Below are 20,835 nucleotides of genomic sequence, written 5' to 3' on the forward strand. Positions count from 1 at the left end.
CACGTGTTGTTTGACTTTGCCAACTCCGAGTGTTTTTAGAAATTTCCAGATTTTTGCAGGATCTGCTTCCTCTGATATAGATGTGTGGATATGACGTCGATGTGCATCTCTACAAGCTTTGTTGCAAGGATTTCGATGAATTTATATTTCTCCTTATTAGATGGGCTCGGATTAGATTTATATTGAGCTTTAGACTTATTTTTTAACTGCTGCAGTGCTCTTATTTCAGCTGTAAACCAGGCCGCAGTAGCATGCTTAATACGCACAGGTCGAACAGGAGCCTGTATATCGTATAGCTGGGTCAGGAGAGAATTAAAAGCCGCCAATTTTTCGTCCACCGCAGACGTGACAAACACCCTTTCCCAATCAATCCCAGCAGCATCTTCACGTAAACGGCTCAAGTCCATACCCCCAAAACTACGTTGCAGAAAAATTCGTCCAAACGTATTTAAAACTAGTGACCCGCCCCGGCTTCGCACGGGTGCAATGCTGGTACTAAATATACTACAGAATGTCTTTATTTATAGTGTGAAGCTAGCTTATAGCATGGTTATTGACATAATAACAACAACATTCAAATATTTGTTGTTAGATTACACGTTGTTACAGAATTCGTTGAAGAAATAAAGGTTCACTGCTCGTTCCACGTAGGTGATAGCGTGATAATATGTAGCCTATATGTTGACCCGACTTCTTAATAATATTCGTGCCACATTTGAAATAAATCCATGCCGTACTTTTTGAGTTCATCCCGGACATACATACAGACAAACAGACAAATAGATAAACAGACAAAAATTCTAAAAACTATATTTTTGGCTTCGGTATCGATTGTAGATCACATTCCAAGTATTTAAAAAAAAATATTCAATGTACAGTTTTGACTTTCCTACAATTTTATTATATGTATAGATAAGTCAGACTAGCTACGAGTCAAGGGGAAGGAAGTGCGGGACGGAGATACTCACAAAAAATAGAACACGCTACTATTCACTTGACTACGCTGATTACTAATCACTCGCACTAACCAGTTGCAGTCCACACGTCTTTGGTACTAATCACTAAACACCTGCGCTAAACACCTGCATTCGCACTAATCAAAATGTAAACTAGCCTTAAAACTCTGGCATCATGTAAATATCCTGGCTAACCACAAAAAATATTAGTAAACTTTATATTAGAATCAACTACTGCTTGAAGAGTTATAGAGAAATACTTTTTCCGATTACAATAATCTGTTACATCCTCAGAAAGTTTTCTAATCATTATGTGTGTACAATCGATTGCTTCTAAGAGTTAGGCAATGACAAATTAATACTACATAGTTTTAGTCGTATATGAATTTAACAATTTTATCAATCTGCTGTGTGGTTACGGCAGTAAGGAATGTAGCCACACCCTCTCTTCCCGTGGGTGTCGCAAGAGGTGACTAAGGGATAACACAGTTCTACTACCACCTTGGAACTTAAAAAGCCGACCAATGGCGGGATAACCATCCAACTGCTGGCTTTGAAATACATAAGCCGAAGACGTACAGCATCTTCTTTGGTGCGACAAAGCTAACCCCCCCACCCAGCGTGGTGACTATGGGCAACACACATGAGTTCACGCCATTTTTGGTGCGAACTTGTGGAGGCCCTTGTCCAGCAGTGGACTGCGATAGGCTGAAGTGATGAGTGATTATGATGACCTTCACTTTAATAGTAAAAGTCGACAAAGCTATGTTCAGATTTTTCATTTAATGAGAAGTGAGCATAAATGTCGATTAAAAATATATTATTTTTCTCTCTCTCGTCAGCGATGCTGCGCGTTAAATGTTACCCTCAGGACAGGTCTCATAATCAGTTCAGGTGCTTAGAGTTACTGTTTTAAATGATTTCACTCCTCATACTCTTTCAGCACGGGTTATATCGTTTTATCGTAAATCGTTTTTTAAGAGTAAATTCCAAAATTTGCAATATAGGTACTTTTCGACATATTACATTTTATTATTTATTAAAACACCATTTGTTTAAATATTTATTGAAAAAAAAGTCCAATTAAACTTATTTTAGATACATACACAATTTTGACTTTTGAATTAACATCTACGGGACATTTTCTATCTACTGAAAATGATATCAGTAAAAACAGTTTTGAATTCTATCAATACAAAAATTTAAAACTTTTTATTAATACTTGCATTATTATCAATCTATAAAATAAGTTTACAAAATTTCTTCACAATACGCCTAATACGTACTCTGAATATTTAACATCTATCTTTTTTGGTATAAGAGCTTGTAAATTAGATAAACTACAAATAAATGAACTGATAAAAAATTAAGTTCGATTTCTGTGGGTTCGGATGTAGTACTGGAATTTTTTAATACTCAAGAATACAGCTAATTTAATACTCAAAGAAATATAACTAAATCATTTCAAAACATTATAAATGTATTTAATTAACAGTTACTTAGGTTTTCACGAAGTAAGGTATGAAGATTTTTTATGCGGTTTTTATTAGAAAACAAAGCAATATGAGATAAGTAACGAAAAACGTGTTTTTAACTTTATAAAAGTGAAATATTAATTTGAGATCGGTTATTGACTAGAAAAAGATATGTTTGAAAGGTTACCTACACGTAAATGCATCTATTTATCTCTAAAATGCTAAAACAAATGGATATGTTATAAATTGTTTTATCAAAAATAATAAAAAACAAGATTAAGATTAATTTAGTAACAAATACGTACACTAATATTGCATTTAGATAGGAAGGTACAAAAGATTTTTCTTATTACATGACAAATATAAATAAAAACATTTCAAAGTCTTATACTATAGGTGTCTAAATCTATGGTTCACACTATGTTGGTCGTTTTAAATAAAGCTATTAAAATTTATTCAATAACAATAATAATTTTCGTTATAAAATATTTTAATGTGATAATACTTAAAATAACATATGTATAAATTAAATAATGCATTTGGCATTTCCTTAACTAACTGTACCTACTTATATTAAAAACTTTCGCAAAATTTTATCAACGCTTTTTATTTTATATTTTTATTTGAAGCAATTTATTCCACGAGTTATCTTACATGTATATTATGTAATTTACATATTTTTTTATTCAAAGCGACCTAGAATCTCCTCGTAGAAAAACGTTTCTAGAATAAAAAAAAAAAATCCTTAGTTTAGGCGTAACTTTAATAACAAGTTAATTGGTTAGCAGGTAAACAAATGCCTCTATTAATTATTTTTCAGTTAAGTTTGTTAATTTTTTAAAAGGTACTTTATCACAGTACTTTATTTACGAAAATGCCAGAAATACTATTTTATACCTTCATTTTTATGGTGATAAGATATTAGACGTAGCACCATTACGTAATAGAATACTAGTAAAATACTCAATGTCTTATGCATTGCTGGTGAAATTGTTTGTAGATAATACTGGTCCACAAAATAAGTATTTTGTACCTTTGAACCGACCCATCTAGGGTTTTGTATTTTGATGTGCTGAATTTAAAAATGGGGTCCGTTTGGTCGCTACACTCTTTAATTTTGAGTAAATTCCAAAAAACCGTCAGAAGTGGCATGCTTTTAAGCAGAACAAATTATTTTTACAACACAACAAGTACGTTTTGTATGTTCAATGTATAAACTTATTTTATACTCTTTTAATAAACTCTTGCAATGTACTCGCGTTGTCCGCGCTAATCGGCTCTGAGGAGGAACGCGCACTTTATGTGTTCAAGTGCGCCTTCGGAGATGCTCTGCACCACGGATGGCCCGCAAGAGCAAGCGCTGGCGGGGTTGCGGAAGTTCTATAGCGTCGTGATCCCGCCAAAGGCGCGTCGGCGGAACACCCCAGAAGTTTTAGTCTGTGCGAGTCAGAACAATACCTTGCGGCTCCTCCGGGCTGCGGGTACCCGGTAAGAGGGCGGGTAAGAGGTTTGCTCTGGGTCAAAAAAAAAAAAAAAAAAAAAAAAAACAAGTAAACAAAAACAAAAAAGGGCCTTCCGGCTAAATTAATTTAAGGTTCAGATTTAGTGCATCGAAATACATAAGAAATATACTTTACTTAGATCGAGATTTTTTTTGTTTGCCTTTCATTTTAGGTTTTTTTAGAGGTTTTTTTTGCAATTTACTCTAAATTTAGAGGGCTAACTAAATTAACTTAACAACGAATTTGGGTTCAGTACATTGAAAGACATAAGAAACATATTTGTGCTAGTTCATACGTAGTATCTAAAACAATCTGTGGCTAGTTCAAAAACAAATTCATTTGCATAAATGCATTTTTTTGCCATCAACATTCAAATTAAGTCATTTATGGTTTTTAGGAATATACTCAAAATTGGGGACCCCAAATTCGGATTCTGCGCATCGAAATATATTCTGGTCAAAGGTACAGAGAACTTTTTTGTTGTGGGCTTGTGATAATTCATGAATGTGACAATTCTTGTGATGAGCAATATGTATATATTATAATGAAAAAGTAGACGTTACTGTAAGTTACGACATAATTAAGGTATAATATAATATATTTTAACATTATTTGTATCATATTACTATGGTACTTAAAACGATGTTGTATATTATTAGTTTAAAATTTTCGTAGATCGATTAAAATTTTTAACTAACACTGGGAAGAAGACTACATCATCGAAATATATATTATATAATAATGTATTAAAGCTTGGGATATAATTGATATTCATAATATGTAATCCTAATATTTCAAATACATAAAGCACATCTATATTTTTTTTTCATTTACGTTCGCAAGTTTCAGACACGATATCAGTCCATTGGCTTCAAATATTTTACTTCTTTTCATTTTCTTAAATCCTTACAGATATATCGGGTATTTTTCAAACAAGTGTTCAATGTTACAAGTTAGTCTGTTTTTTGAGCTTATTACTACCTATTACTTATTAAATAATTTTTCTTGTAAAAAAAAAGAAAGAAATGACAACATTTTAAAATTAGATAAAAATAATGTTGTAATATACAAATTAATGCTATGGACGACGAGCATAGGTATAAAAACAATAGATATTTTTTTATAAACAATATATATTTACTATATTTACAAATTGCACTTTAATACTGAATACCAAACAATTTACAAATAAACTAATATATAATCATAATTATGCTAACGAATTTCTTATTTGGCGTAAATACAGGCTCAATTAAAAAAAATGTTTGTTAAGAGTAAGGGACTTCAATTTTATTTAATTAGAGGTTAGAAAGGTTTTGTCAAAAGGGACGCGATGTGTCATCAATATAGTTAAAAAAATCACTTCGTCCATAGCATGAAAACATAAATAAAAATAAATTTTATGCATAATCCTTTTATATTTAGACGTCTTGGCTGGAACAATTATGAACATCAAAAGTGCGTGGGGCAACTTCTTCATAGGGAGTTACATTAGCAGCCGCTAGCTCCTGAGCCACGCGTTCTGCAGCACTTAAGACTCGTAAAAGATTTTGGCCAGCCAATTTTTTAAGATCTTCTATACTCCAACCATCCTCCATTAATTCAGCGAATAAAAGGGGATATGAGGAAACGTCTTCTAAGCCTTGCGGTGTACTATTAATAAAAATGAGAAATGCTTTAGAATGTTTTCATTGTGTTGAATTAAAATGAATACATAACAACACAAAAATTACTCATCACTGTGAGAGTGCACACACAGAAATTAATATGAAGAAAAGACAAACTGTACTTACTAATTAATTCCGTCATATCCTGCGCCCAAACCTACGCTATCGACACCAGCAATGTCACGAATATGATTTATGTGTTCTGGAATTAAAAAGATACTATATGTACTCGTTTTAAAATTTTAATCGTACCTAATGAATGACAGTGAAAATATTACCTATCGCATCTTGAACGGTCGCAGTATCCTTGCATGTGAGAAACGATGTGTAAAAGTTAACCATTATAAGGCCTTTATTGACTGCCAATAATCGTAACACGCTGTCAGGCACGTTGCGAGTGACGTTACATATGGCGCGCGCTGATGAATGTGAAAAGAGGACCGGTGCTCGCGACACTGATAGAGCATCGCGCATCGTGCGTTCAGACACATGAGACAAGTCCACAAGCATGCCAAGCCTGTTCATTTCTTTTATCACAACCTGTTAAATCAAAATAAATTTTTACTATTTGACCTTTACCTATTGAGTTTTAGAATTCTAATAATATATTTCACACTGATTATATAGGGAGATGAAAATAGCACCTAGAACCATATCGCGTATTCAATTAGTATTTTTATTTGATGGTTATTATACATGCCAAAATACATATCTAACAATCTAACAACTATACTATGTCAAAAATTCCTTGTTAAACCAGTATTTTGAATTATAAAAGTGATTTAAAAACAAATTATACATAGTACTAACATAGATTAGTTAATTTAAAAATTAACCGCGGTTTGGAAGATCCCCTATTAGTATATGTACTTACGTACCTATGATTTTCTAGTTAATCCAATTTTTTTTAATTATCATATTTGTTTTATTATATTACCATTTTGTTAAATATTGAAATAGAATTAAAGCTTTGATAGCGGTATTTTCTAATTCACATGAAAAATTTTAGCCAAAGTAAGTGCTTAAAAAACATAAAAAGGCTTCTCATTAGTCGCTTTATATTCACTGCAACCGGTTTGAATATAAAAATAAGTGTCTTTGAGTTTAAAGTGGTTTCAAAAACCCTAACTAAACTCTTAATTCACGTTAATAGTTATACACATTTACATTTAACTGTTTAAGAATTTTCTTTTTAAAGTTTTCATTAAGTTTCTTATTCTGCAGCAGTAATTTTTCCCACAAAAAATGATGCTTAACTTGCAGTGAGTGGTTTTAACAAAAGAAAATTTTACGAAAAGTATCGTTGTACGTAAAACAAAGGACTGCTTCGCAAGAAACCGAAGTTCATACAAAGCAAAATATTGCAGCGGCACAGGATGTTTATGATTATGGCACACTCACTCTACTCCACGTCTCAATCTTTACGGTTTTGTTTTGATTACCCGCTGTAATATTACCCCGAATACCTTTGATACTTCAAATGTTAAGTGCTTACTCATAATAATAACAGTAAAGAGTCGTTTATTGCAAAAGAGGTCAACTGTTTATATTATACAATCGGCATGCCCCGGATTTATACGGTGATTATATTTTTTTTAAAACTATTTAACATATGTATTTCTCTAAATTGTTTACCTACATAAGGTTCTATTTTAACTATTAATTATAATTGTGCTACAATTAGTGAATTTTGAAAACAACGACGACTACTGGATATTCGATAATGGTTAAGTAGTAGTGATCTAAATACAATAGCGGCATCACACTAAAGAATATACTGATCAAGTGGTAGTACAAGCGAACATTACTTATTCGGATGTCAAATACTTAAGAATTTGTTATTAATTTTGCACAATGTGAATGCTATTTTTTCATGATTAAATTTCGATTTTTTAAAAATAAAAAAAAAGCGTTCGTATACTAATAACTTACTTGTGCTAATTCTTAATTGTCACTCAAATACGTATGTTAATTCAAACATTATAAAATTTATCAAACTTTAAATTCTCTCACCAATGAAATCCGTCAATCTGAGTCAGTAAATTTTTTCAAAATTCGTTTGCACAATAAATTATTATTTACATTGTCTTAAGTGATCTGTTTATATATTTTATGTATCATATTTTAAATTCATGTGAGGTATCCACACATAGAAACTTTTTATGTCAGAATAATAATCAAACCTCATTTCATTTTTTAACCGACTTCAAAAAAGGAGGAGGTTACTCCATTCGACCGTGTATATATATAATTTATGTTCGGGGATGGCTTCGTCGTTTATGAACTGATTTTGATAATTCTTATTTTGGTGGAAAGGAGATATTCTTAGTGTGGTACCATGATAAAGAAAAGAAATCGAGGGAAACCCTCGAAAATCCGCATCACTTTTTACTGGGTGTACCAATTTTGATGATTTTTAATTTAATCGAAAGCCGATGTTTATCATGTGGTCACATATAAATTTCATTGAGATCTGAAAACAATTTTTTGAGTAATCTTTGATAATGCGTATTTACTTGACTATTTTTTCGTCAACCTACGTTGTATTTGAACTTGACGATGTAATTGAAGTCGTTTTTTTTCGTTTGCCAGCAAACACAATTATTTTATAAAAATATTTTTTTGAAGACCTATAGGATCGTGAAGATTAGATGCTAAATAGAAAAAAATAACTTCTTGTGATGTTTACCCTTTTAGTGGTGGGGGGGAGGGAGCGTGTATGGATTTTCAAAAATGTTAAAAAAGGGTTGAAACTTTTTGGTGCGCGTCAGAGTTTTATAGCGCATATAGTCCACAAACTTCTGTTTACAGAGCGATAATAATCTGCCGGATTGTTCGTTCTGGAAAGCTGTATAAAGAGATAGAAATTTTGAAAAAAAAATTTCTCGGGCGTGTCAGTAATTGAAGAGAAGTGTTAATTGAGCTCTAAAAAGTATCCTATTATAAAGTCTGATGGGCGTGACCAAAAATACCTAATTGATTTTTGCAAATACAATTAAAAATCGTTACAATAAAATACTCAAGCGCATCAGATTTTTATACAGACGTTTCAACTCGATATACTAGTGATATACCCACCCTTAATATATTAGACAAAAAATATATTTTTTATTTTTGTTGCTAATTTTTTTAAGTAAAAAAAAAAAAACTCATCAGAAAAAATATATTTTATAAAGAAAGGGTGAGGAGTGAAGACAGATGTGCGGGAAATACATAATATTCGGTAGTTACTGTTGTATGTAGTACATAATATTCGGTAGTTACACTCTATTTATAATTTTAGATACTTCAGTTTATGGAAATCGGCAGAATATATTAATTATATAATTTTTAAGTAATTTTCTTTAAAATAAAATAAAACATATATTTAATTTTTTATTTCGAGGTAAACATTTTTTTTTGCAACTCGCATATTTTTTATGTCACGTTCAAATCGTCAGATTATTAAAGTAATTTTGTTTTCTGCATGTAATGAACTTATTTTGTTTAAATCTGAGGTGCCCCACTTGTTTTGTACATGGATTTTTTTTTACTAATCTGACCGACTGCTCTGAACGCACACCACTATATTGAGGGATCAGACTGGGTAAAAGTATCTAACAGGGTACAAGGATTCTCCCCTCATATTAAACTGCTGGGCCCGAGTTACATCCGAAATCCCCGCTTGGGCTCCCCTATTATTACTAGCTTTTACCCACGGCTAGCATCAAAGTTTTGTGATGAATGATGTTACTTCTAATACCTCCAAGAATATGTGTACAAAGATTCATGATGATATGTTGAGTAGCTTTCGGGTGAAAGCGTAACAAACAAAGTTATATTCATATTTATAATATTACTAGCTTTTACCCGCCGCTTACCTCGCATTGATTTTTTTTTAAAGTAAAAAGTATCCTATATTACTTCTAATATCTCCAAAAATATGTGTACAAAGTTTCATGATGATCGGTTCAGTAGTTTTCACGTGAAAGTGTAACAAACAAACTGACATTTACATTACATTTATATTATTATTATTATTATTGTGGATTATGGATTAGGCATATATTTTTGGTTCGTGAACATTGTTATTGATTTTATTATTTTTCAATAAAAAGTTGGTGAACATATCAAAGATATTATCATAACTTCATTAGTTAAATAGCTCATTCGCTAATTCCATATCCATACAAATAAATAAAACTGGAGTGTCTGTTTGTAATATTAAAATAACCGCTTTTTACTAAATTCATATGGATGTATACACGATAAATTTACCAAAATAACATTTTTAACAATTTTTGTACGTCTGTCTGTCTGTCTGTCCTTTTGTTCCGGCTAATCTCTGAAACTGCAAAACCGATTTTGACGGGACTTTCACTAGCAGATAGCTCATATAGTAAGGAGTAACTTTGGATATTTTTATTTTAAAGATGCATTTATTTTATAACTCTGGGAACTGAACAATAACTTTTTTGTTGAATTCCACGCAGACGAAGTCGCGGGCACAGCTAGTTGTATTATATAACTGTATTTAGTCTTTTAATTTGATTATTGTGTATGCAATAACCTTGTATTATTTGGTTTGCGTACTCTTCCAGGTAGATATGCACTCTTAATATCTAAAATAACTTACAATTTACTATGTAACGTTAGTATATTATTTATAAAATAAAATTTATATCGCGAAAATGCAGAAAATTTTAATTTTATCATCTTACTGCAACACATACCTTACCAAACGGGGTTAAACCTCCTCTTTGAGCAGGTTCGGGTCGATCAGCTGAAGCACATTCAGCCCATGGTGTATCACAAGTGGAAGTCAATGTCAGATACCTAACACCAACTTTGTATAAGGTCCTCAACACGCCTAGCGATCCGCCGATTGCATGTCCTCCTTCCACGCCCACGAGTGAGCATAGCCGGTGATTGGCGTGTGCCGTAAGTATATCTACAAACATTAGGTATCTTTATTTTAACAAGTAACAAATATTTTAATTTTGTATTTTGGACAAAGATATTTGTCCAATTTCTCTCTAAAATTCTTAGTAAGCACACATTTTTAATGAAATTCTGTGAAATAAGTATTCACAAAACCGGTATAACAGACGCATTCCCAAATTCTTTGAATCCTACATCATCCAAGGGGCTTTAAATGAATTTTGGTCGTTAATGTATAGAACATACTAATTATAATGAAGATAGAACAACATTGTTTGTAAACTAGATATAATTAAAAAAACACTCATTGTTAATTTTGTTATTAGATTGTATATTTAATTACTAGCGATCACTTTTAGTTTCGAACCAAGCGAATCATCGGTTTGAGACCTGCGTTTTGATTTACTTTCGTGTGATTTTTTTTAATTAATAGCTCCTAAAATATTTGTTTAAAGGATTTAATCACAATATTAATGGAATGTTTAAGGTAAATAAAGTAATTAAATTCACAAAAATTGGAACTCTATCTGTATAAACGCTTTCCAATCACCACATTGTACTTTACCTATCTTTAAAAGATACACATATATCCCATTGCGGACTTGTTTGGTTGTTAACCTGCATTGGGTTGATTTATTCTGACATTTTAAATAATTATTTTCATATTTCAACCAATTTACTCGAACACCTTAAAAATTGTACACTAAATCATCCTCAGGAATCATTTTACTATTGGTGAAAACCACATAGAAATATGTTCCGTAGATTTTTAGTTTTATGTGAACTGTTGTGGAGTGTGTGTGGAGTGTGTTAGTGTTATAATATGTAGTTACTTTCTACGAAGGTCGGTCCAGAAATCCGTGACATTTTGACTAAGATACAGATTTAATGACAAAAAATCATTTTAGTTCTCAACACAGTCTCCTTGCAACTCTATAGACTTCGTCTCATCACTTCAGCCTATCGCAGTCCAGTCATTGCTGGACATAGGCTTCCACAAGTTCGTGCCAAGTGTTGCGCATAATCACCGCGCTAGAGCAGGCGGGTTGGTGACCGCAGGGCTGGCTTAGTCGTAGCAAAGACGCTGCTGCCCGTCTTCGGCTCGTGTATTTTTAAGCCAGCAGTTAGATGGTTATCCCGCCATCAGTCGGTTTTCTAAATTCCAAGGTGGTAGTGGAACTGTGTTATCCCTTACTCGCCTCTTACGACTCACACGGGAAGAGAGGGGGTGGCTATATTCTTTATTGTCGTAGCCACACGGCTAACTTGAGATTTCGTCTCATGATTCTCTAATTTTTTTTACCCCTTCCAAAAATAAGATTTCCTGAATTCCTTTTATTAGTATTTGTTTGTATGATAATTTAATCACTGGAGTGAATTTTATTTCCGCCAACCTATTCTCTAAGTTTGAAAACAGTCACTCGAGGCCCATTAAATTGAATAGGGTGATGAGAGAGCAATTGGTAGCCCAATTCATAAAATTCTATTAAGGAAACAATACGTGTGTTTACTGTTGCATTGTCTTTGTTGAAAACAACTTTCTTCTTGGAGAAATGGAGTCGACTTTTTCTTTTAATTAATTCCTATAAAGTAATTAACATGGATTATACTCATACTGCATGCATCCTAAAAAACAGACGCTAAGTATTTATGGGCTGAAAAACCCACCTTTTCCTTCTTCAGCGCTAATTTATATGAAAAACCCTCTAATTTAACTGCTGTTTGATATCTGGTGAATTATGGTGAATTCACGGTTACAAAATAGCGCAAAAACTCATCCATATTGCGGCAACCACAATAAGCCACGATAAGTTTTTTATTTTTATTGATATATATGTATTTGCGTATGTATATGTATATGTATGTATGAATATGTATGTTACATAACATTTTTGCGCCCCATCCCACACTCATTTAGTCCTCTGCCCAAAGGTTGCCTGGAAGCGATCGCTGTTGCAACTGATGCAAATCCTATTTTTATATATCATTTGTAATGCTGTTAAAGCCTTGTATTGGTGTGCGAAAGCGTAAATAAATAAATAAATAAGTATTTTTTACTCCTATGAATGGAATATATATATGAAAACCAAATATTTATTATTTTGTTTCTTTATTATATAATAATAGATTATATTGTACAAAAGATGAGTTTGGCACATAGGAAGGGCGTTTTTTATGTATGTGAAAAAGGAATTTTGATTAAAATTAATTTAAAACGCAAAAAGAAAATACGAGAATAACTATCAAAAATCATAATAAATACATAAATCATATTATATACCCATATATAATCTTTATGTGTATATAATTTTATGTAGTTACCTATATATATATGTGTGTGTGTATATATATATATATATATAATTATTGTAAATAATAAAAAACTGAATCAAATATTACGATTACAATAGTTTTTTCAAACCATTGTTTAACTGTAATGTACAAAAGCATTCTGCGCTGGCAGCTTGATTTATCGTAACACTAATGACTATTCAGAAGAGAAAAAAATACAATTTTGCTAAGGCAAAATTCAAGACGATAAAATTAATTCAGTTTAGATTTTTTAAGAGTTAAAAAGCCTTTTATATGCTAATCCAAATAACGTAAAAACTTTTAGCGAAACTCCAAGGAGAAAAGTAAAGCAATGACAAATTAATAGTACATAGTATTTATTAGTCGTATATGAATTTATCAATGAATTTGAAATTTCTTTATAGACTCGTTTATTGTATAATTTTTGAATACATGTTTGCAAGAAGTAGGGAATTAACCGTAATTATTCAAGTAATATTTAGAAACTCCTGTACAGGCAGTAAAAATATATTTGTAATAGTAGTAAAGTAGCGTTACTTGTGAAATATAGCAAACTTACTTTTCGTTAAGGAAATCCAAAGAACACAATGAATAATGAGCCAATATCTTCTGTCATTAAAGAAAGTAACCCGACAGTGACAGCTAATTCGTTAAGTTATTTATGGGCTTCAATACGGAATACAAATTAATACCTACAGAAAACGAGCAAATGTAGGAATATAAATAAGTTTGTGAAGATGTATACAAAGAATTCTTAAACATTGAATCTTTTGAACATTTACTGAACAGGGTCAAACATAATATTTTTATTATGAGAAGTGATTGCAATGAAAGTATTTGGACTTAGGATTTAATTTAATTTTGAATATGGATTTATTTCTGAAATAAATTATTATTATTATTAATATTATATTATTTGATATATTAAACAAATAAGGCTTTCATCATCATCCTAGCGTTTAATCTACATCACTTGATGTCGGACCTCCTTAAAATTACGTCATTCTCTTCTGTTTTGCGTTAAACCAATGCTTACGCTTATGCTTATTCTAATTCTTTAAGACGAATCTTCCTTAATTTGTCCTACAGTCTTAACGGTCTTCTTTTCCAAGCTGTGTGGAGATTACCTAAGCATCTCCTTTCCTGAGTTATAACTTTAAGATCCTTTTTAGTCACGTCATCTTTATGATTACATGACAAACCATAGCTTTGATTTTTAGCATATACTCATAGTAGTGTTTGATGTTACTTTAAACGATCCGCATGTGTAATATTTTCGGAGTTAGCTCATTAATATCTTGCTATCAGCTCAACTTAGCACTCGCATTTCAATGCTGTGAATCTCGTTAAGCTTTAATAGGTAATACGTTAAGCAACTAAATCAGACTATTATTGATTTACTAATCTTACTATTTTCTCATATATTCAATATGGGTATTATGGAGTATACTCGTCTACTCCTATAAGTGTTTAGTTTCCAGATTAGATAAAATTATCTTAATCTATATGAAAGTGAGTATTAAGTTTTTGTAGTGTTTACATATAATATTTCTCTAACTTATTTACACACATAGCTAGGTCGAAATTTTTACATCACCTATAGTTTTTAGGAACGTCTTTCATTCCCTTTTTTATAGACATTAGACGACTTGGATTCAATTCATTTTAGGTTTTTGTTTCAATAAATATTGACGATTCTTGTTTGCATTGTTTTTAACGGTTCTTGGCTACATCTAGTCAGGGAATCAAGATACCAGCTAATACATATATATTTTTCGCTTTGCGTCGGTAACGTCCAATGCTACTGAATTATAAACAATATATTAGTGAAAATGCTTGAGCGTATGAGTAAATTTATTGTTAACTAGCGACCCGCCCTGGTTTTGAATGGTTGCAAAAACTATCAGTGTTCTTCTATTATATTATGCATGTATTATACATATAAACCTTCCACTGGAGTCACTCTATTTACTAAAGAAAACTGTATCAAAATCCGTTGCGTAGTTTTAACGATTTAAGCATACAGACAGCAGGAAGCGATTTTGTTTTATAATATGTAATGATTCGCTACCATCACGTCGTAATACAAGTCTCTTGAAGGCGAATTTTGTTAACGGAGTATTCATTTTTAGCAAACTTCATCAGCGGAAATTTGCAGTTACATTTCTACTGGGCATAAAAAAATATGTTTAATGGTCAAGCAGCTTACAGGCTTCACAAAATGCAGAGTAGTACTGTAGATTCCACTATTAATACACTTTAACTTACTTAACTTTAAGGATTTTTTAAGCTAAAAAAGCTTATGTAGTATTAAATTAAAACTTTAACTAGGGATAAATCATTTCGGACTAAATGATCTCTTAATCAAAGCACTAACTGTTTTAGCAAAACCTATAAAATATTTTTTACTGTGAATACAGAATATGAATTTTTATTTATAGTTGAAAAACATATTTACCATCAGCGGAGGTACAAAATGTTAGTTGCGGGTGATATTTTTCCGTCAGCCTCTGAATTAAGTCTATTTGTTCGAAGGTCAATTGTACTGCATCTCGATATTGTGCGTCGCAAGGTACGTATGCGGCCCAAAACTGATAAGAAAAAATAATGCTGCATGTAACATTGATATAATTTACTGCTTTCATGTTAATATTATTTAAGTGTTTTTAATGTTGTTTTGAAAGTAGTATTTAAAAGTGGGTATTATGAATAATTTTATGTGATAACTTTATACGATACAGTGCTTAAGTATGATAAGGATAAGATATAAGTATCGAGCTAAGATATATTACGTTATAACTGGCAGTTGATTTAATGTCATGCACGAATTGCATTCCACGATCGCTTGTGGAATATAAATGCGCATTCTTTGAGCTCAGTGACATGTAATAGGAAACGTGAGATAGCTACCGCTTGAAAGAAAGTATTCAAAAACACAAGCTTTATTCAGTCCCTGAAGTTTTAAGATGTCGTAAGTTGTTTCAATTTTTAGATTATTTTTTTCTCAACACTCTTTTTTTTTAATTGTTATCAAAATACGTTAACATTTTTAAAAGAATGAACAATAAAAGCAGGCACAGTGAAAATAGAAGTATTGGTACATGTCATTTATTAATTTACCTTAATGAAATTAAACGATAGCTTTTATAATAGGGATTTAAATTAAATTCTGAGAATATAATAATAATTTCACTTGGGTTTAGGTAGCACTCTATTCTTATTATGAGACGAGAATTTTAATTTGTTACTCACTTGCGCAGAAATTCGACCCTGTTTTAAGCGAGGCAAGTCGGTGTGACTCCAAGAGCTCGTTGCCCAGGGAGATATCGTGCGTAAATCTTCATCGAATCTAAAACATTGTGTATTCATTAAGTAAATAAATATGTTTAATATATTGTGTATTCACTTAAGGTAAAGTAAGGAATCATTATGGTCGTGTTTTAGATAACAGCCCAGGGATATGATCGTACATATTTGTGTATTTTGAAATAAATTATAGCACAAAATATACAAACAACATGACAATCACACCTGGACTTGGAGCGGGAATCCGTCACTATAAAATTCACCAACGAGCAAGCCATTAATTTAATTTAAAATATGGTTATTTTACTTTATTATTAAGAACTAGGTTTATATCTTATACAACGTGTTATTAAACTGGCGTCCTTCGGTTAAAGGCCATATGATAGGAGACTGGAGGCATACCATAGCTGAAGTTATACGTAAAAAAATGAAGCAGTAGTAAGTGCTCACTACTACGTACCATTAAAATCAAAAAAATTGTTATAATGTTGAGAAGACATGGAAAAATTGGCTATAAATAACTAAGTTAACTGTAAAACTCAGGAGACTCGGTCATTGACACTCCATTTACCTACACACAACGGTAATTTTAGATATAAATAATAATTATTTAATATTTTTTTTAAAGCATTGAGGCAAATAAGTTGCATATTTAGAATACAATATCGATTCTGATATCGCAGTTAAATGGAACAACGCCAGTTTATTAACACATTTTATATTCAAAATGAAAGGTGTAAGCAAAGATGTTAGCTATATTACCTGAAATCTTTTATTTTATTATGTAAAAACTTTCTTATATTCCACGGTAAATCATTATGTCCATCAATAAGGGGAGTGTCATGTAAAAGACGTTCTGCAAGGCGAAGACGCTCGTGTAGAGGTGCGCCGGGTGGGGCTCGCAGTGCAAGAGGACCAGCTACGCAGGCCGTGCCAGCGACTAGCACCAATATGGCAACACAACACCAACGACGGTGCCATGCAGACAAACCTTTGACAAAAAATTAAAGATTCCAAGTGAGGTAGTAGATATACTTCAAGTTAGTTAAAAAATAACAATATTTTGAGTACTATACTTTACTGTAACACCACGTAAATATCCCTTTAAAGAACAATATGAATTTTAAAATCAAATATGGATGAACTTTAAAATTCAGCAGTGTTATGATTTGATCTCGCGCGATTAAAATGTTTATATTACATTTTTTTTATGGAAATAGTCAAGACAGATGCAATCTAATTTATTACTACTCTCTATTTTAATTAGTTTTTTGAAACATAATTTAATACAATAGGCAAATATCGAAACTATTACATAATTCGCTTATGGTCGATTGTAATATGCAGCGCATATATCAAAGCGATTTAGATCAACAGTTAATAGTCTTTGTCAGAAACTCTCCGATAATCTACTTGTCAAACAACATTCTTCGCTCGTTTTAGTTTGAAGTTGCAGACGTTATAATAAGATAACAAGATTTATGATTTATTTTGTAGGTGTGTAACTTGTATTTAATTTTTGTAATGTTTGTATCTAGCTAGTTTTAATATGAACCAGTATAGGACATGAATAAAAGAAAATCAAAAAATTAGTTTCTGCCATTTTTATATTGTTTTATTTTTTTTAATCTTTTAAAATCAATTAACCCAAGGAAACAATTCGATACATTCTCAAAGTTTTATTACAAAAAAGCGAAACGAAAAAAAAAATTGTGACAGCGAAAATCGTTTTTTGTGTAACATAGATTATTTTATCATATCGACTGTAAGAATTTCTTTTTAAATGATATAAAATGCTAGAAAGGAAATGAAAATATAACGCGTTGGATTCGACATCTACATGCCCAATGATTTTTAAAAAGTTTTGCTATAGATATTTTAGTATATGACTATCGCTATGGCGTACCATGCGCGTGCTGCGTTTACGCCGGCACACCTGCGGTCGCGGGTTCGATTCTCGCTCGGAATGAATATTTGTATTTGTACAAATATTTATTTTCGGTCTGGGTCTCAGCCCGTGTACTTCCCATCGTGTTGGTGGCTATCATAGACAACTGATAGTGAACGTTACTCACAGTAATAACAGGAACATATCCACCAACCCGCCGTGGATTAAGCTCCAATCCTTCTGGTATATGGAAAAAGAAGCCTATGCCCAGCAGTAGGATGCTAATGACTAAATCGATCGATTTTAGTATAATACATTTCAATCTCACGTGAAGAGTTAGCTGTAGCAGTAGAACTGTGACTCGTTGTGGATGTTGCAGTCGTAGGTAACCATTGGGCGGGCTTGCAGGCGCTGCACGCCGGCCCGCGACCCGATCTGTCTGTTACGTCAGGAGCTGGTGTTGTGCGTTTCTTACCCTATACATATTATACATTTACATAAGATATAAATAAATTTATTTAAAACCATGTGCTTGTGTTTAAATGCCCTAATTCACAGATACGACCAAGTAGTAAGTCTTATCACCACAAGTCGCAAGTCGAATCACGAGATACACAGAATATAAAAAATTCTGAGGTAATATAAAAATACAGTCGAATTAGGAACCTCCTCCTTTTTTTTGAAGTTGAAGAATTTGGATGAAGTAGAGATTCCAGAACATTTTATTTCATCCTATCGAAGTAAGCATTGCGAAGTTTACCTTATTATAGTAGAAGTATTCTTTTAACATGATTTATTACTAAGTTGACCTACAGTTATAAAGGTATTGTAATATTTTAGTTCCAATATGTAAACGTCCGAAAATAGCTAAGGAATTTTCAACCGCGCTAATACTTATATTTATGTATTTATTTTATAAATAGCTACAATGCGTTACATAGGTAATTGCATAGGTAATTGCATATTTACGTAATCACGCTAACAAACTGACGTTTAGTCTGTGAATAGACATTTAAAAAGTTAACAAATAATTAAATATATATATATATATATTACTTACGCGTGTGTCATAGAAGATTGAGGGAACTCTATTATCATGTCCAGAATTACAAGTACAGTGTGCATGAGCAGTTCGTGGATTAGGTCTTACTACTTTGTCAACTTCTATGAATGTTTGCGTATCATCTATATCATTTCGTGAGTTTCTGGAAACAAAATCATTTTCATCTTGCGGCCACGAGTCCACCACTCTGTCTCTATATCGGTCGCTTGGAAAATCGTTACACGACAACTGTCTTTTTATACTTCGGCATCGACTCCGATTGTCGAGTGTTGAAAACTTAATCACTGGTGAATTTCGTGATAGTAATTCATCGTTTTCGTAATTTCTCGTTTTATTAAATTTTTGGGAGGTATTTTCGGTGTTATTACTTCGAAGACGATCGAAATATTGGTCAATATTTGAGGAAAAATTTTCATACGTTTTTATATTGTGTTTCAAGTCCTCTTTCGACTGTATACTTGATGATGAGAAGATACAATTTTGACTGTCCATTTTCTTATGAGATTTATCAACAAGAGACAATGTTGATGGCTTTTTGAGAGAGTTACATGAACTTGATGCCATTTCAGCTAGTTGAAGTGAATTTTGAGGCTTTCTTGCTATAGAATCGCCTTTCATTTTCTTTAAATTAGACAACTTTCTTTTTATTTTTTGAACAAGTGTATTTGTTGGGTCATACGAGATGAACTGTTTTGAGATGTAGCTCGATACACCTATAGTTTTACTTTTATAATGTTTCCTGTCGAGGCTGCGATGTGAACCTACCGCAAGACTATTGCGACCTGTATCTCTTTTGATCCTTTCTATATCATAAATATTGAGAGTGTGTCCACGTTGCTTGATGTAGTCTCGGTAGCAATTTAAGTAATTATTTTGACGAACATTACAGTTGCACACCAAGTCGAAATCTTGCTCGGATATTGGCTCATTAATACACTGTCTCTGCGAAGCAAGCTCTAAACAAGCTTCACAATCCACGCCAAGTAACAATTCTAGACTAGTGTTTCTAATAAAGCCATCACTGAATGTTCGTGATCGAAAATGAGCACCATGTTGGTTAACGTGAGTTTCGAAGTCAGACGGGCAGCCCGCCTCTGCTGTGGTCCCAGGGCATACAATAGCTTCCTCATCCATCATGGTAGCTGCATCACGATTCACTTGAATCACACGAGGTTGTCGGAAGACTCTACTATCACTGCGAACGGAGCATCGTGACGGTGAGGGTGATGGACGCTTATAACCGTCAAAATTAATCATGATTGTCGTAGATGATCGTCTACTTCAACGTCGACATTCTAAAAATTAAATAAACGATAATTATGAAAAATTATTTAAAATGTAATGTTGCTGTTAGTTTTAAAATTTATTTCGTCTGAATAAAATACTTATATCTGATGTGTGAATAAAATAATTATGAGATTATTAAAAATAAATAATTTTTATGATATAACTATAAATGTTAAATATATATATCTTTTCAGTATTGTAAGAATAAAGTAAAATGAATATTAAAATCAAGTCTGTTATTAGAAACATGTTCGTAGAGAGCGGATCTGATATTCAAGTAGACATAATGCACTATTATATGTAATATTTTTATATTACCCGACTGAAAAATACTCTGCATGCGCTGACTGGGTTTTGGATTGTTTATTCAAGAAATATAAACAAATTCATATGCTGAATACGCTGAAAGACAGGGCAGCGAAGATCCCCTATACAAGGCAACTGTACAATGGATATTA

At 32.1% G+C, this 20,835-nt stretch overlaps 1 protein-coding gene across 1 annotated transcript; it reads right to left on the minus strand.

Annotated features, from left to right (window-relative positions):
- Positions 1 to 5,331: 5,331 nt before the first annotated feature.
- On the minus strand, positions 5,332 to 20,347 carry LOC123669778. The gene is made up of 9 exons (XM_045603369.1): positions 19,088 to 20,347; positions 18,356 to 18,503; positions 16,902 to 17,130; positions 16,086 to 16,182; positions 15,292 to 15,424; positions 10,313 to 10,530; positions 5,879 to 6,140; positions 5,727 to 5,802; positions 5,332 to 5,586 (listed from the first exon to the last, which is right to left on the minus strand). The coding sequence occupies exons 1-9, from the start codon at positions 20,345 to 20,347 to the stop codon at positions 5,355 to 5,357; spliced, it is 2,655 nt and encodes an 884-aa protein (XP_045459325.1). The 3' UTR covers positions 5,332 to 5,354.
- Between the last annotated feature and the right edge of the window lie 488 nt (positions 20,348 to 20,835).

This window comes from Melitaea cinxia, chromosome 3, assembly GCF_905220565.1.
Source record: "Melitaea cinxia chromosome 3, ilMelCinx1.1, whole genome shotgun sequence".
In the NCBI taxonomy this organism is placed as follows: domain Eukaryota; kingdom Metazoa; phylum Arthropoda; class Insecta; order Lepidoptera; family Nymphalidae; genus Melitaea; species Melitaea cinxia.

Bases quoted from the DNA above. Each gene is read 5' to 3' on its own strand.
- LOC123669778 (XM_045603369.1), bottom strand. From the start codon at position 20,347: ATGATTAATTTTGACGGTTATAAGCGTCCATCACCCTCACCGTCACGA. The intron at 18,504-19,087 runs GTAAGTAATATA...TAATATGTATAG, and splicing joins CAATCTTCTATGACACACGC to GGTAAGAAACGCACAACACC. The intron at 5,803-5,878 runs GTAATATTTTCA...TTTTAATTCCAG, and splicing joins GACCGTTCAAGATGCGATAG to AACACATAAATCATATTCGT.